The 15,708-nt window shown below is 38.3% G+C and overlaps 1 protein-coding gene across 7 annotated transcripts in view; it reads right to left on the reverse strand.

The window, feature by feature from the left end:
- Nucleotides 1–15,708, reverse strand: part of RERE (arginine-glutamic acid dipeptide repeats) — a 409,781-nt gene that overhangs the window by 134,289 nt on the left and 259,784 nt on the right. Inside the window, exon 1 of one of the 7 annotated variants that reach the window (XM_038537882.1) lies at nucleotides 2,923–3,194. The exons of the other annotated variants lie outside the window; for them this stretch is intronic. Within the exon in view, the coding sequence (XP_038393810.1) occupies nucleotides 2,923–2,948 (26 nt within the window). The 5' untranslated portion in view covers nucleotides 2,949–3,194. Of the gene's footprint in view, nucleotides 1–2,922; nucleotides 3,195–15,708 lie in introns of those variants that run through there. 7 annotated transcript variants of the gene reach the window in all.

The following is a 15,708-nucleotide window of genomic DNA, read 5'->3' on the forward strand; positions in this document are numbered from 1 at the left end:
CCCTATCACAAACTGCTCAATACAGATGATCACCACTTTGGGAGGAGACTCATGAATGCACACAAATTCATGAATTTCATTATTTCAAATCTTCCTTTAGCCTGTTTTTTTCTATTTTCTCTCTCATTCTAGATGACATTTGTTTTATAGCTTTAGAATAAATGCCTCTCTGGTGGAAAGACAGCTCAGTTCAGTAATGACCAAAAAGTAAAGTGGAAAATGAAAAATGAATTCAGAAAGAGAAAGGATCAGAAACAATGAACTGGACAATCACAGACATGGCAAACAGCAGGTCTTAGGTGTACCAGAGTCTTTCAATTCATAGCTAACACACCAGACAAGAACCTAGGAAGTGGTAAAAAATGGAGCTATGTTATTAGCAGATTCACAGGCTCTACAAAATTTATGTTTTACATAAAAGGAACACTTTAAATGTAAGCCTCAACTTTGGATTCAGATTCAAGATTCTAACATAATGACAAGAAAAGCTAATAACAGGATAATATTTTGGTGAACTTTTATGTTCTCCTGGAAACATAAGCTGTCCATTTTCACTAACATTTCTTGATACTCTAAGGTACAGCAGGAGGGGAGCCATAAGCCAAAATGAAGCTAGCAAGCATCTTTCCAATGCCCAAGCTACACAGACCCTGGACAACTTTACCAACCAAGAGAATAACCTCCCATGTGCTGTTTCTTCACTAAACTACCATGAGACAAGTATAGAAGACCCAAAGCAGGAGATGGTGGGCCAACAAGTAACATCCCAAAAATATTTACCTAAGATAGGAAAATATAGAACAAATGCAAACTACACAAGGAACTACTCTTGTGACTTACTTTACCTGATTCCAACACTGAAATTCGACCCTAAACAGCCAGCAGTGGTAACTGTAAGTCCTCACCGTCTAAACAGGTGGCTGCACTCAGGCTCACAAATGCACATCTCTATTAGGCCAGGCTGGCCAGCCAGACCAGTGGGAGGAACCTGCCCAGAGCTGTTTCACCAGTACAGCTTCCCAGTCACACTTTGTTTGCTAAATATACAAAAGTTGAAGAAGTAAAGGCCTGAGAAAAGAAAGGGAGTTCCATAACTGTTTTCCGGACGAGTAATGTCCGGACTCAAATAAGGATTTTCTGAAACAAGTCTGAGGTGTTAAGTGCCCCTGGGCCCAGATCCTCTTGTCTGGAGAGAGGATAATTTTAGACTTACAGGAGAAAAGCAGAAAGAAGAACATTCTACATGGAGTGAATTAAAACAAGTTCCAGAAGCAACACTACACGGTAAAGGGAAAAACTGCCCAAAACTCCCAAATGTAATGTTCAAATAAATGCAATCCTAATTGGTCAGACAGACCTCAGATCAATGGAAAACAAGATTAAAAATGGCAATAAATGAATTAGTCCTAAAATTATCCCCATATAATTCATCTCCTTAATCATAATCCTGAGACTAAACCTTCTGGAAGCCAGATGATACTTCAGTAATATTGTCAGTGGCTAGAATTCACCATTAGCCTTCCTTACAACTTTCCGCCAAAATCAGGGTCCTCCTCCAACAAGAGGTGAGCACACACAGCTCCATATTCATATTACACTATGAAGAGCTTACACTCAGAATCTCTCCCTGTATCATCAATGTCTCATGAACTTCCTCACTATCCTATGAGAATTTTTTCAGCTGCATTCTTCCACATCGTGTACTTCCTCCTTTCAACCTCACAAATGCATAAAACTTAAATGTGACTTCAAAATTTTTTTCGCCTTTCATCAGAAGAAAAAAGGGGAGAGGAAACAAAGAGAAACAACTAATATAATTCACCAACTTCACTTACCGTTTACTTGGTTAAAAATTCAATTTGTCCTAACCTGGAATATTACAAAGAGTTCCCTATGTTAACCATGGTGAGATCCATCTGTCTGAGCCCAGGCTGCAAAAAAGGACACATAAAAAGCATAACTCCCCCTCACAGAAAAGACTAGTGCTGGGCCCATCAAGCAGAGGGCACAGAATCTGACCTGGTCAGTGCCAACCTTCTTAAGTATCAACTGCTCTTTTTACTTCTTTCCTATAGAACATACAAGTCACACAACCAAATACACATATACCACAAATGCCACCTTCTGCTAAAACAAACAAAATAAATAAACAAAATACCTGGAACTCTAACTTCTATCACAAATGTCACTGCAGACTATTTTTTCTTAATTGTCAAGACATTGTCTACAAACTCTGGAAAGAATGGAGTTTTCTTTTGAAGCCACAGAAAATGATGTAACATAACCTTTTATTTCTTAAAAAACCTCCATTTTAAGGTGATAATGTTGCAACCATGATCCACAACTGCTTCCTGCATATGTCAAAATGTACATACTATCTTGTTTTCAGACTTCAGAAACAGATCTCAAGAAATATAATTTGCTCTGGCAAACAGGCTCTCAATCAAAACAAGTTCCACCCACCTTCAAAGCAACCAATAGCTGCCCACCTACCACCCTTCCTAAAACATCCAAACAGAGCTGCTCTTGGGCCCAGGCACTCCCTACCAGCCACACAGCAACAGAGCAGCCGGCAGGTTTCTTCTGCAGGTGCTTGAAGGCAAACAAGCTCAGCACCAGGCATCCATGCAGGACTCAGGTTAAAGCTGTACCCGGTGAGAAAAGGGTAAGGGAAACAGGAAAGGGACAGGGACAGCAGAACCCACAACGTTCTCCATTTGCTTAATGCATCTCCAGGCAGACCCCATTCTTAGCTCTGATTTCACGCTTCGCAACACCACCTACATGGCCAGCCAGGGTTGAATTAAAGGCTCTCAGGAACATGCACTATGAATGATGAAATGATTCATAAACATCTTCACAAGTGAGAAAGAGCAGCAAAAACCATCACTGTTTTGGGGAGGCCAGAGGAAGATAGCCTACCTGCAGGGGCTGAATGGATCATCCATGACTAACAGAGGCTCTGGTGAGTCTAAGCTGTGTCCCTGAACCTCTACTTACTGTTAAAACTCTGCCCTTTTCTACTCTAACAACTCAAAATGGAGGCACATGCAGTCTGAGAGACCTCATAGAGCTTTCACTGAGCTTGTGCTATGACCTAAGCCTTCACGCAGAACGCAGAAACTTCCCCCTCACACTGACAGGACTGAGCATGTGCTGTGACCCTCCCTCATCCATACACTGTCTCTCAACGCAATCAATCTCAACCCTGCTGTTTCCGTAAATAAAGCCCAGCCAACAGACTGCAGCTTCTCCCTGCATACCAAGCTAGTGTGCAGGGAAGTGGGGCCTTAGAAAGGGGATCTGAGACAGCCAACACCAGGGAACTCGGCAAGCCACACCAGCCATCTAGAGGCTTCAAAGAACTGCCCTGCTCAGACGAGACAACAGCAAGTTTTGTTTGTCTTTTTTTTTTTTAATTGTTGTTTTAAATAGCAAGATCTTCAAGAAGGAATAATATCAAAAGATACAGATATGAATGACCATACATAGGACTAATGAACAGAAACTACTGCACATCTATAAACATAGCAGTAGCTACTTAAGGGGAACAACCCCACAGATTTCATTTTGAAAACTTTATAAACATTTGGGAAAAGGCCACACAAACAATCCTGGCAGAACTGTAGAGTTCTGGGTATTGTCACATTACAAATGCAGTACAGACGGTATACCAAGCAGGGAATCTTAAAGAATACTGTGTTTTATGCAAGGAGCTAATCTCTCTTAAATAAGAAGCTCTAAAATTGCCTAAATAATAAAAAAATTTTCCAAAAGAGATAATAATCCAGTCAGGCATGTCTAACTTGAAGAATGTATTTCTAACACTAAGAAGGGTAGGAAAGTTCAAATCAGAACGTCAAAGAACACCCTGCCACAAATACTCAAGCATCTAAAAATCTCATTTGAGATCTCCCGATTCAAAGTTCTAGGCAATTCTTTATAGTACTGCCCATGAAGCTAAATTCATTTAAAATTTAATCAGAAAAGATCTCTAAAGCCACATCAGCAAGGCCACATGCCATACTAGTCATATTGAGTGCTGTGAAGTATATTGTCCACAGCACCAGCCAAGACACTTTCTGTTAAAATCTTTAAAAACACACTTTATGCGGTCTCCCCACAACCTCCACCTCCAACAAAAAGGCAAAGCGGGCTGGCAGCTACATAAGATATCCTGTTCTGGATGTGTATAGAAGCTTCGGTTTCTATTTGCAAACTAAAAGATTCTATGTGTGATTACTTAGTTACAATTAAAAAAGAAAAACAAGACTATGAAACTCCCAAAAATATATAAAGGACAAGACAGAGTAGGAAAGAGCAGTGCTGTGTTTCCCGCAAATATAACAGTGTGAAGAAATTAAGACCCACTTAACAGAGTACTCCGTGTCCTCAAGATTCCTAAAATAAATGCAAGATCTCTTCCATTTCCTTAGTATTCCTGTTTTTGCTATCAAATAAACTAAATTCTGAGGCTATAATTTAAAAACTCTCATCATACTGAAAATGTCATTTAAACACAAGAAATGCCAAATACACCTAAAATAAGTTTTGCTTTTGACCCAGCACCTGAAGCAAGTATCTACTGGTTGGAAGAACACTTTCCACGTTGGTATCTAAGATAAAATGTCCCCAGATGTGTGAGACCAGAAACAGTCTGAAGAAAAAGACTCTCTAATACAAAAGTGAATTTGCCTAGAAGCCAAAGAGTACGAATACGACTATCAAAATATTTCTTTCATAAGTGCATTTTTTCAAAACTACCAAATCACATGGAAAATGCTCACTTGGAGAAATCAACTAAAATAATAATTTAACAAATTCATCATTATTCTGAAAAACCACAGGAGCTGTTCCATGAAACATAGCATAAAAATGATGATTACAATAGCAAGAAGTGTAAATTATAACTTTGGTCCCATCAAATACCTTGAGTGACACTCAAAGGCAAGTCATCAAAACCCTATGACCTCTTCTCCAAACACTTGGTACTCAAAGCAGCTGCCCCCTTCAGCGCCTTCTTGGTCATCTTTCCTGACCCTCAGCTCATAGCTGTCCTCTCACATCACCTGCTACCTCCCACCCAGCAGACCTCCAGCCCAGTCTCACCCCAGGACTCGCCTCACTCTCCAGTTCTCTTCTCTTGTGCGTGGAGAAGTCCCTCACTTGCCCACAATCCCAACCAGCTCCTCTATGGAGAGACCTCCTTATTAGGAAAGCTCAGAGAACTTCGTTCGCCTCGTGTCAGCTTTTTCTGGGGTGCCTCACCTCTCTTAACAGATGATAAGCTCTTTAGGGCAGGGACAGTATCAAAATCATCTTTACTGGAACTACTCAAATCTCTTCTTTTGTACCAAAACAACAACAACAAAATACATCTGAAGCACTGAGAAGGGCAAAATAACATTTAGATACTCATTCCCTGGCAGAACTTACAAAACCTAAATCTAATCATGAGGAAACATCAAACAAACCTGAACTGAAGGATATTCGACAAAACTGGCTTCTAACTCTTCAAAAATGTTGATGCCATGAGAAAACAAAGGCTAGAAAACATCTTATGAAAACAAAGAGAAGCAATGGATATTAAAGAGATCAAACAACTAAATGCCAATGCATGATCACGGGCAAAAAGTACTATGAAGGTCAGGTATTAGAAAAACTAGTAAAATTTAAATATGGACTGTATTAGATTAAATGGTATTATATCAATGTCACCTTTTCTGATTTTGCTAACCATATCATGATTATGTAAGAGAATGTCTTTGTTCTTGAGAAAAACACACTGAAATATTTAGGGAGAAAGATGTTTGATGCTGTAATTCATTCCAAAATAGTTCAGGGAGGGAAAACACAACAGTGAAGCAAAGACAGTTAATAGAGAATAATCCAGCAAAAACAGAAATAATAAAGCACGTCTGTAATAAAATTAAAAGATATGTAATACATAAAATAAAAGAATAAATTAGTAAAGCAAAAATTGCAAAATGTTAGCTGGTGAACTGGGTGAAAGATATATATGTGGGAGTTAAATGTAGTAACATCATAACTCTTGAGTTATATATATATAAAATATTAAAAATTTAAATATATACATACATATTAAAGACATCTAGTTTTACTAGTTAGTCTTCAATTATCGGTCCTCGTGGAATCTGGAAACTGGACACATGACTGGCAAGGAGTGACGTGCAGGGCTGTTTCCACAGTGCTCTAATCCTCAGACTGAATCACCTTAACACCAGCTCTGAGTGCAATCCAACCTCAGGATATGAGGTGAGTTCTCTGCCTCACAGAAAATTGAGGAGCCCTGAAACCTAGTGGTTTGGTAATTAAGTCAATGTACTACTTTAACATAAATTCCAATTCTAGAAATGGGCTCCTTTTCCACAAGCAAGCTCTACATTACACTGAGGACCACCCTGTAATTCTACTCAGTACTTCCAAGCCCCCAACACCTGGACCTTGTTTCTTCCACAGTTGTCTTGACCACTAGATGTCTGCTTACTGCCTGTGACTATGTCTAGACCTCATTTCTGCTGCATTTCCTTGCCACCTGGCTGCTTGCAGGGATATGCACACAGGCTGCCTAGGGGGTTTCTTTTGTGGTCTACTGCTAGGTCTTCCCAGAAGTCCTGTGATCCCAACTACTTCTACATTGTCTCCGGATCTCAGACCTTCCTCTCTCCTACAATTAATCCCTTGGCAAACAACAGGTGAAGGATTAACAATTTTGAATAGATTAAAAGGGAGCTGAGAGGGTGAAATAAATATACTATATTAACAGATTTTTTCTAAAATTAAAAAGGCTTACTACATAAAAACAGACTGAAAAAACAATTTGGCTACCGTAATACTTAGTTTTTCATGAGCAGAAAATTTACGTGTATCAGATGTAAAGCAAGTTTCCTTACTTCCTAATATGGAAGTTTCCTAGGTTTTAAGAGTTCTACTTACCAGAAATAGAAAAATATTTAAAATATTTTATTTACTAACAACAAATTGTAAAGCAAAAGCAGCAACGAAAACATTCAGGCAACTCTAGAGAAAAACACTTAATGGAAAAAATTCTATCTGACTTTTAAGATTTTATTTATTCATTCATGAGAAACACAAAGAGAGGCTGAGACATAGGCAGAGGGAGAAGCAGGCTCCCTGTGAGGAGCTGGATGTGGGACTTGATCCCAGGACCCTGGGATCACGCCCTGAGCAGAAGGCAGATGCTCAACCACTGAGCCACCCTGGTGCCCCTTGACTTTTAATTAGTACTAACTTCACATCAAGAGAAGGGAAGCATTTAAAAACAGTATGTTTACATTTTATTCTCTAATTGTCCCTCCTGTGTAGAAACGGAACTGAGCGTTATACATACTGCTCTGATATCCAGCAAACATGCTGGTATATCAGTTCTAACTATGTGTTCACATGCTTTCTCAGAGTCTCTATGGCAAAAACTATTAAACCATATTAGCCAAGGTTCTAACACATTTTCATGTCATAATGGACATAAGACTCCTATTGTTTCTGATTTTAGAGGGATATTTCCAACATTCTGACTCTGATTTTTGTTTAATTAATCAGTAACAACAAGGAAGTTTGGTTCTACCCTTACTTTGGTAAGAGTCCCCTCCCGCAACGTGGACTAGTTGTTAACTTTCAACACGTGTTTTCTCAAGATCAAGATGAGTATATATTTCTTCATCATGTTAAAGTGGTAAGCTATATTAACAGATAATTTTTTTTTAATTTTTTAAATTTATTTATGATAGTCACACACAGAGAGAGAGAGAGAGGCAGAGACACAGGGAGAGGGAGAAGCAGGCTCCATGCACCAGGAGCCCGACGTGGGACTCGATCCCGGGTCTCCAGGATCGCGCCCTGGGCCAAAGGCAGGCACTAAACCACTGCGCCACCCAGGGATCCCTTAACAGATAAATTTTTAAAGTAGTCTTGGGTTCTATAAACCCAACTTGGATAAAGCAGATTTTTCGTGCTTTGCCAGATTCTATTTTCTAATATTTTATTTAAACATCTTACATGCATGTTCCTAGGACTGACCTATAAATTACACTTTTTTTTAGACTTAATTATTTATTCACGAGAGACACAGAGAGACAGAGACAGAGACAGAGACAGAGAGACAGAGACACAGGCAGAGGGAGAAACAGGCTCCATGCAGGAAGCCTGATGCGGGACTCAATCCTGAGTTTCCAGGATCACGTCTTGGGCTGAAGGCGGTGCTAAACCGCTGAGCCACCAGGGCTGCCCCTAAATTTCACTTTTTAATCTGGTTTTGGTATAAAGATTTTACCAGCTTCATAAAAAAGCCCCATTCTATTTTTTTTAAATCTTTGGTCTAATGAGAAGAAAAGGAAATGTCCTATACAAATTATGAAAATGCCCTTGAAGAAGGCATGCATTTTTTACCCACTTCTTCCTTCTTCCAGCCTGAGATCTGGATGTCATGGCTACCATTTGATCGACACCTTGAGTATAAGATAAAAGCTGAAGTTAAAGATAGGTCTCTGATGGTTGTGGAGCCCCACAGCCATCTAGGATTGCTTTTTCTCAAACTCAGCTTACATGAGAGGGAAATAAAGATTCTATTTTGTTTTAGTCTGTTATATAGTCTTTCTCTGATAGTTCTAGTGTTGAAGTTCTCAGGTACATATCTTACCATTTGTTTTATCTGACTCAAGTTGATGTCACACGGTTTCTTCCAACACGTGTAACTTTTAACAGTGCATTTGGCATTCAAAGATATATTATTTGTAGGTATCCTACAAGTTCTTGAATGAGAGCATGTCCCTCTAAAAAAATTTTACATATGCTTCTCCCAATGAAGCTCTCTCACTGAGCCTCTTGGAGGCTCATGGCCCAAGATTACTTTTTACATTATCTTCTCATCCTGGAGTTCTCATATTTTTCAAGAATGTAAATCCATGTCCCAACTGGGGGCAAGGCTCAAAGTTATGAACTATAAGGGAAATTCTCCCTCTATTCCTCTTCTTTTCTGTGCTTCGAGTCCCAGTCCCAAACAAGTTTCTCTATCATTTCCCTCTAGTTCTGGATATACAACCTAGCTCACCCTTTCACTGAAGAACAGAACTTTGATGGCCCAGCTTGGTGGAGGGCTCTCAGTTCCAACTCCCTTACCCCCTGAGATCAAGACCCCATCTCCTATACCTGGTGGGTGTTAAAGACAAGACCTTTGGTTAAAGAGACAGTAACTAACCCAACCTCCTCTCATCATGGGCTGATGAAGAAATCAGCTTACTGCTTTACTCGACAGTTTCTCTTAATTCCTAACAGGCTCAGCTCTGCATTTAAAAGTTCTGTCTAGGGGCACCTGGATGGCTCAGTCAGTGAAGCATCTGCCTTCAGCTCAGGTCACAATCTCAGGGTCCTGGGATTAGAGCCCCACATCAGGCTCTCTGCTCAGCAGGGAGTCTGCTTCTCCCTTTCCCTCTGCCTCTCCACCACTAGTGCTCTCTCTCTTAAAGAAATAAAATCTTTTTAAAAATTTAAAAAATAAAAGTTCTATTTTACTCAGAATTGGTAGATGTTTACTGACAAAAGATTTTTGAAATTATCAAATCTAATTTTTGTCCTATCTTATTAGAGTTCTTATATCCTCAGCAGGGCTGTGTTTCCAAATACACACGAACTCTCAAGTGTTTCCAAATATGCCATCTGACATAAACATCGTGGAGAGTTCAACCGTGATGGCAGAGAAAATCCAAACAAAAAAACCTGTATACCTAGCTCCAGCTTCTTGTCCTCAAAAGCTATACAAACACCAAGAGCTGTGATGAATAGAGAAGACAACAAACAGAAGTAGATTTTGAAATGTCTAAAATCCAAATTAACTGAAATAAAGATCTAGATTGTTACTTTTCAGCTGAAGTATAAAGATTTATGTTGAAAAAAGATGGTCACAATTTTATTTAGAATAACTAAATATTAGAAAACCATAAAGTTCAACAAAATGGGAAGAGAGAAATTATGAGGCATTCACGTGAAGGTAGATACGGTGCTCATTACAAATGTTTGTGTAAAACATTTAATGACATGGTAGTATGTTCATAATAAAAGAAAATGAGTAAAGGAATGCATGATTATATATATATTATGTGTAAACAATATTTTAATTATAATTTTAACACATACACATGCACATAGATGTAAACCGAAGGGGAAAAATACAAACATGGCTGATACAATTATGTATTTTTTCAGTTTGCTTCTTTAACTTTTGTATTTGTCAAGTTATTCTCTAGTGAGCACATATTTTTCTCTTTATTAGAAAAGCTTCAAGTTATTTTCCAATACAACCAGAAGAAAGTGAGGTTATATATCAGTTAATCTATGATAAAATCATCAATATTAAGAGCACAGGCTTTGAGTCCAGTAGGCTACGGGTTTCCTGTTTAGTAACTGTATGCCTTAGGTAGTTATTTAATATAATGCCAATTTTCTCATTTGTAAAATAAAGGTAACGTCAACCTCACTGAGCTCTTACAGTAATTAAACAATCAAGCATAGAGCAAGCATTCACTTCTTGCAAGGAGTTGTTCTCCCATGGACCCTGAAAAGAAGATGTTAAAATTTGATTCTTTAAGGTCATACTTTCTTAAGAAATACCAAATGTTAAATCTAGTAAAGATACAGTTCAAGATGTCAAAACCCATCCATGTGTGGAAGAGAGCTGAGTCAATGATAGGAAATCAGAAGTAAAGATATTAAGGATGGTGAAATAAGGCTTCTCACTCTCAAAGATGAGAATTACAAATAAGAAAAAACTAGCAGGAACCCTATGGTATTAGATTAGATGTGGAGAATTTGGTATGAATGCATGGATACACACATACTGATACAGAAATATAGATGTAAAAGTCTGTATACTCTCCCTCTCCCTCTCACTTCCCCTCCCTCCCCCACCTGACACACCAGAGCTGTTTACTCAGAGGCCTGCCAGCAGTGACAAAATAATAACCACACCTAAGTATCATTCTCCAAAATCTAAGGCAATTTGACCTAAGAATCAATAATGATAGTAAGAGATTATATAAACAACTTAATAAAAAAGGAAGCCATTAATCCACCTAGCGTAAATAAATGAATAAAATGAAAGTTTCATGAGGAAGAGGCCATCGATACATAGTCTCAAAGCAACTTTCCATAAAATGGTCATTAATTATAAAAGGAAAAAGAGAAATGCTACAATGCAAAGTCTAGCAGATAGCACCGTATTCAACTAATCAAAGTGAACATTACCAGCCATGAGACAAACTAAAATTATGATAGGATGCAGAAAAAAAGAACACATGACTTCTGTACTATCCCCGTCAAAGAAACATGATCTAAATCTAGTAAGGAAACATCATAAATGTAAACTAAGGGACAGTCTCCAAAATACCCTACAATCTTCAAAAGTACCAAGGTCATGAAGTGAAAGACTGAGAAACCATTCCAGACTGACCAAACAGTTGTAAGACAACTAAATCCATCAAACTGGCTCCTTCTACTACAAAAGTCTTTATTGGAAAACTGATAAAATCTGAGTGGGGTCTGTGAATTCGATGGCATTATCTGAACATTAATTTCTTGAGCTGGAGGACTGTATTGTGGTCATGTAAGAAAATGCCCTTGCTCATAAGGAACACACCAAGTATTAATGTGTGGTACGGCCTCATGGAGACAACACACTTCTAAATAGTTCAGTTAGAAAAGATCTTCTATGATACTTGCAACTATTCTGCTTCAAAACAAAGTGAATGAATTATGCAAGTAAAACTCAAGAGTAGTGCTGGGCACCATAGTACGCACTAACTATAGCTATTTTTTTTTTTTTTAACTATAGCTATTATTAGTAACATGGCCACTGTCAGTTGGGGAGAGATTATTTATAATTATTTATAAATCCCTACAAGTGCCTCAGTTTATGATTGCTGCTAAATATAATGGCAATAATCCTTAAGTTTCAATAATGCTTTAAGAACTCCTTGGAAAAAGAAAAGGAGAGAAGATCACAGACATTCTCTCCTGGATGAGATCTGAACTCTCAACTTGTTTTCCATCTGCATAGCAAGAGAAGACTCATTTTCACAAAGCAAAGAACAAAAAATACAATCAGATGTTTCATGCTACAGAGCAAGTCTCGGAAGAGACCTACACTTTTAAAAGATAGTATGTGGTTGGGGGAAGGGAGGAAGCAACAGATCAGTGACCATCAATTAAAGATGCTATGTTTTATATCTTCTCTTCATTATCCCTACATGCAACTTTAGTGACCTGAAGAACTCTTACCTAGCGAGGGGAAACAAATGGCTGGTCCCTGGGAAAATTTATGCTTCAGAATTTAAGGATAAAGGTATCTCCTTTCCGATGGCCATTACTGAATCTTTCATTCTTGCTGAGACTCCATCATTACTCTCTCCCCTTTCTCCCCTCCTGACTGGCCTAAAGCAAGATGGTAGGAGAACTTTTCCAAGGAATGAAAAGTATACCCAAAAGGGCCAGAGAGTACAGTAAAAAAAAGGTACTGGCCAATAGTTTAAAGGATGAGAGGATGGGGTATGAGGATGAGAGGATGGGGAAGAGGACATCCAAAAATTCAATAAAACCTATATACTATATACGGGGAGTTCATTAACTATAAAAAGCTCAGATCTATTTATTAAGAAAAAATTTTTTCAATTTTCTCTCAAATTTTTCATTGAAATATTCTAACAAGAAATGTATTGTTTCACATTAATATCACATATTCATTATAAATGTTCTATCAGTTTCATTAGAGGCAAGAAATTTATCTTTCATTCCTTAGCAATTGCTATATATTTTTTAAAAGAATTTTATAATCAATATTCCAAGCAGAGTCAAAAATCTCCAGTGTTCAGACTTCTGTAAGTCAGCACAATCAACCAGATGGTTAATGGTCTACTTGGTAAAATAAAGACATCTTAGGAAGTAGTTTATGTTTTGCTTTTGGACTTAACATTTTATGGGGTTAAAACAAAACAAAACAAAACAAAACAAACCTTTGATATTTTTCAACTTTTTTTTTCAAAAGAAAATTTATAATTCTTTTTGCAATTCCCAAGAAGCAACAACAACAACAAAAAAAACTTCACAGTTTACACAAGCAACCTACAGGATAGCTTTGGCACTCCCACTTTATTGAGGTAGAAACAGAGTCCAGAAGTACCAGCTTTAGCCCTAGACACAAGGATGAAGTGACAGCCCAGAACCAGAACCCAGGCTGCCTGGGTCTAAGAGGGGAGTCAGTCTTATCAACAGATCAGATTAAATGGCTATGAGATACTACATAAATAAAGAAGCAACTAAGGACAGTAAGCAGATGAATGCAGCCATGTCCCTAAGATTACAGATTATAATCACCTCTTTATAAGCCAAGACCAACCTAATTTAGTTTAGCCAAGAATACTGGTGTTTGTACAAATTCTTTAAGATCTAACTGGCTTTATGTATTAAGACTTGTGAGCTGAAATTTACTGGCTTTATTTTCTAACCAGAGTTTGGATTAGAACCTTCAGAAAGAATGAGAACATAATGGCATTATTATTGCAAAGTATGCTGACTGTAGAATTAAGCTTGGGGTGAATCTTGCTCAGGTAGCCAAGGTGCACATTCCCTGAGTGTAGAAATGTCAAACTCCAGAAGCAAAGCCTGATTACTTAAGGATTCCAAATTCAGGCCTCTCTCATTAGTCAGACCCTTGCTGCTTACATCCTATTTGAAACTAGAAATATCTGCCACCCAATTTTTTACTTAACTTTTATTCCTTAAATGTCATGGCTAGCAAGAATATGGTTATTGCCATCCCTTATCAAAGATCCTAAGGGTCAGAGGATTTTCAGAATTCAGAAGTTTTTGGTTTTAGAGAGGTACTATAGCCATATACCATATACTATGTGACACCTCAGCAGTGTCTGAGCAATGACCCCCTACTCTAACACACTAGTACTTCTGCAGTAAAAGTTGTGCAAACTCACTCAAAGTGAACTAACTCAAGAATATAGTCACATCTCAGTTCAGGCCAAGTGTGACCATCCAGTGAGCTTCAGCTCATTTATTTTTAAAATTTTTTTCAGAGCTTTCAGGTTTCAGAATTAAGTTTAGGATTTCAGAATTAAATACAGTATTTTAGAATAATAAAGATTCCATGTCAATTACCAAGTAATCCGCCCTCCTTGAACTTTAAAGGCAAAGTACCAAAGAATACAGAAAAGTCTGTTTCCTACTGTCCTATACATGTTCATTAACGTAACCCCATCAAAACCAGGAAGTCTGGAAAGGTCAGGTCTCTGACAAGATGAAACATTCAGAAATATAATAATGAGGTTAAGGGAAACAATTTGTAAGAAGCCAAACGCTGGGGCTTAAAAAAAAAAAAACAAAAACAACCTTATTCAATAAATGTGAAAACACATTCCAAACTTTCAGTGTAGGTGAGTATGTTAAATAAATAATGGAAACTTATATAAATCAACTTTTACTGTCAGAAAATGTGCTATGAGAAAGAAACAATCCCATTTCAAGTTTCAGTTTCAACCTCTCACTTGTTCCTGAGTTATTTAAGGGCAAGGGAGTAGTCTACCAAAGTGACTGTTCTGACATTTGCAGTGGTCTCATCCATATATGCTCTCTCTCCCAGACATACAGCAGGTGATGTTTCCTGTCCAAATGACTTGGGGCACCAAGAGCACAGAGCACCCTGCGGCCATGATTACATGACTACACAATTACACAGCTACACGACCACACAATTACATGACTACATGCCAGTCCTGCTCATTCGAATGGCAGAGAAATATACCAGCAGCAGCTCCTCGCACAACTCCATCTCTCACAGACTTGAAACAAAGACACAGACAGAGGTAAATTCTGCAAGAGTGTGAAGCCTGAGTATTCCAAGGATTAGACCATGGGTAAGCCAGGTGGGGAAAGAAGAATTTTTCTACAATCCTAGTAAATTACATACACTCTCGTGACACTCTGAGCAGCTTTGGGAACTGCATACCCAAACCCAAACTTCAGAGTTATAAAGTATTCAAGGTGAAAACACTGGGAGAGGGCAAATTTTTACACTCACTTTGTGAGAAGTGTGAGATTTGCCACAAGCTTTACTTATAAGCAGACATTCAAAGTCTTTTTTACCATTTCACTTCATCCTCATAAACCTACAACATATCATAGCACAAGCTGGACAAGGAGAACACAAGCATAGAAATGAACAAATAGCCACCAGTAAGTCAAAGCAGTAAAAGAAGTGACTCAGGAGGGGATCCCTGGGTGGCTCAGCAGTTTAGCACCTGCCTTTGGCCCAGGGCGCAATCCTGGAGTCCTGGGATCGAGTCCCACATCAGGCTCCCGGCATGGAGCCTGCTTCTCCCTCCTCCTGTGTGTGTCTCTGCCTCTCTCTCTCTCTGTCTCTATCATAAATAAATAACTCTTAAAAAAAAAAAAAAAAAAAAAAAGAAGTGACTCAGGATGCAAACCTTACAAATGCACTGCCATGGGCATGTCTCAGGGCTGTTTTATCAGATGAGAGACAAATGTCCTTCTGCTGCATACCTAAGCCACACTTTAACATATAACTGATGGGAAGAATCAGTTGACTAGCAGCATCATCCAATGAAAAATGAGACCAGAACTTGTGTGAGTCTCTACTTACAGTTAAGTTAT

This window comes from Canis lupus, chromosome 5 (assembly GCF_011100685.1).
Source record: "Canis lupus familiaris isolate Mischka breed German Shepherd chromosome 5, alternate assembly UU_Cfam_GSD_1.0, whole genome shotgun sequence".
Taxonomy (NCBI): Eukaryota; Metazoa; Chordata; class Mammalia; order Carnivora; family Canidae; genus Canis; species Canis lupus.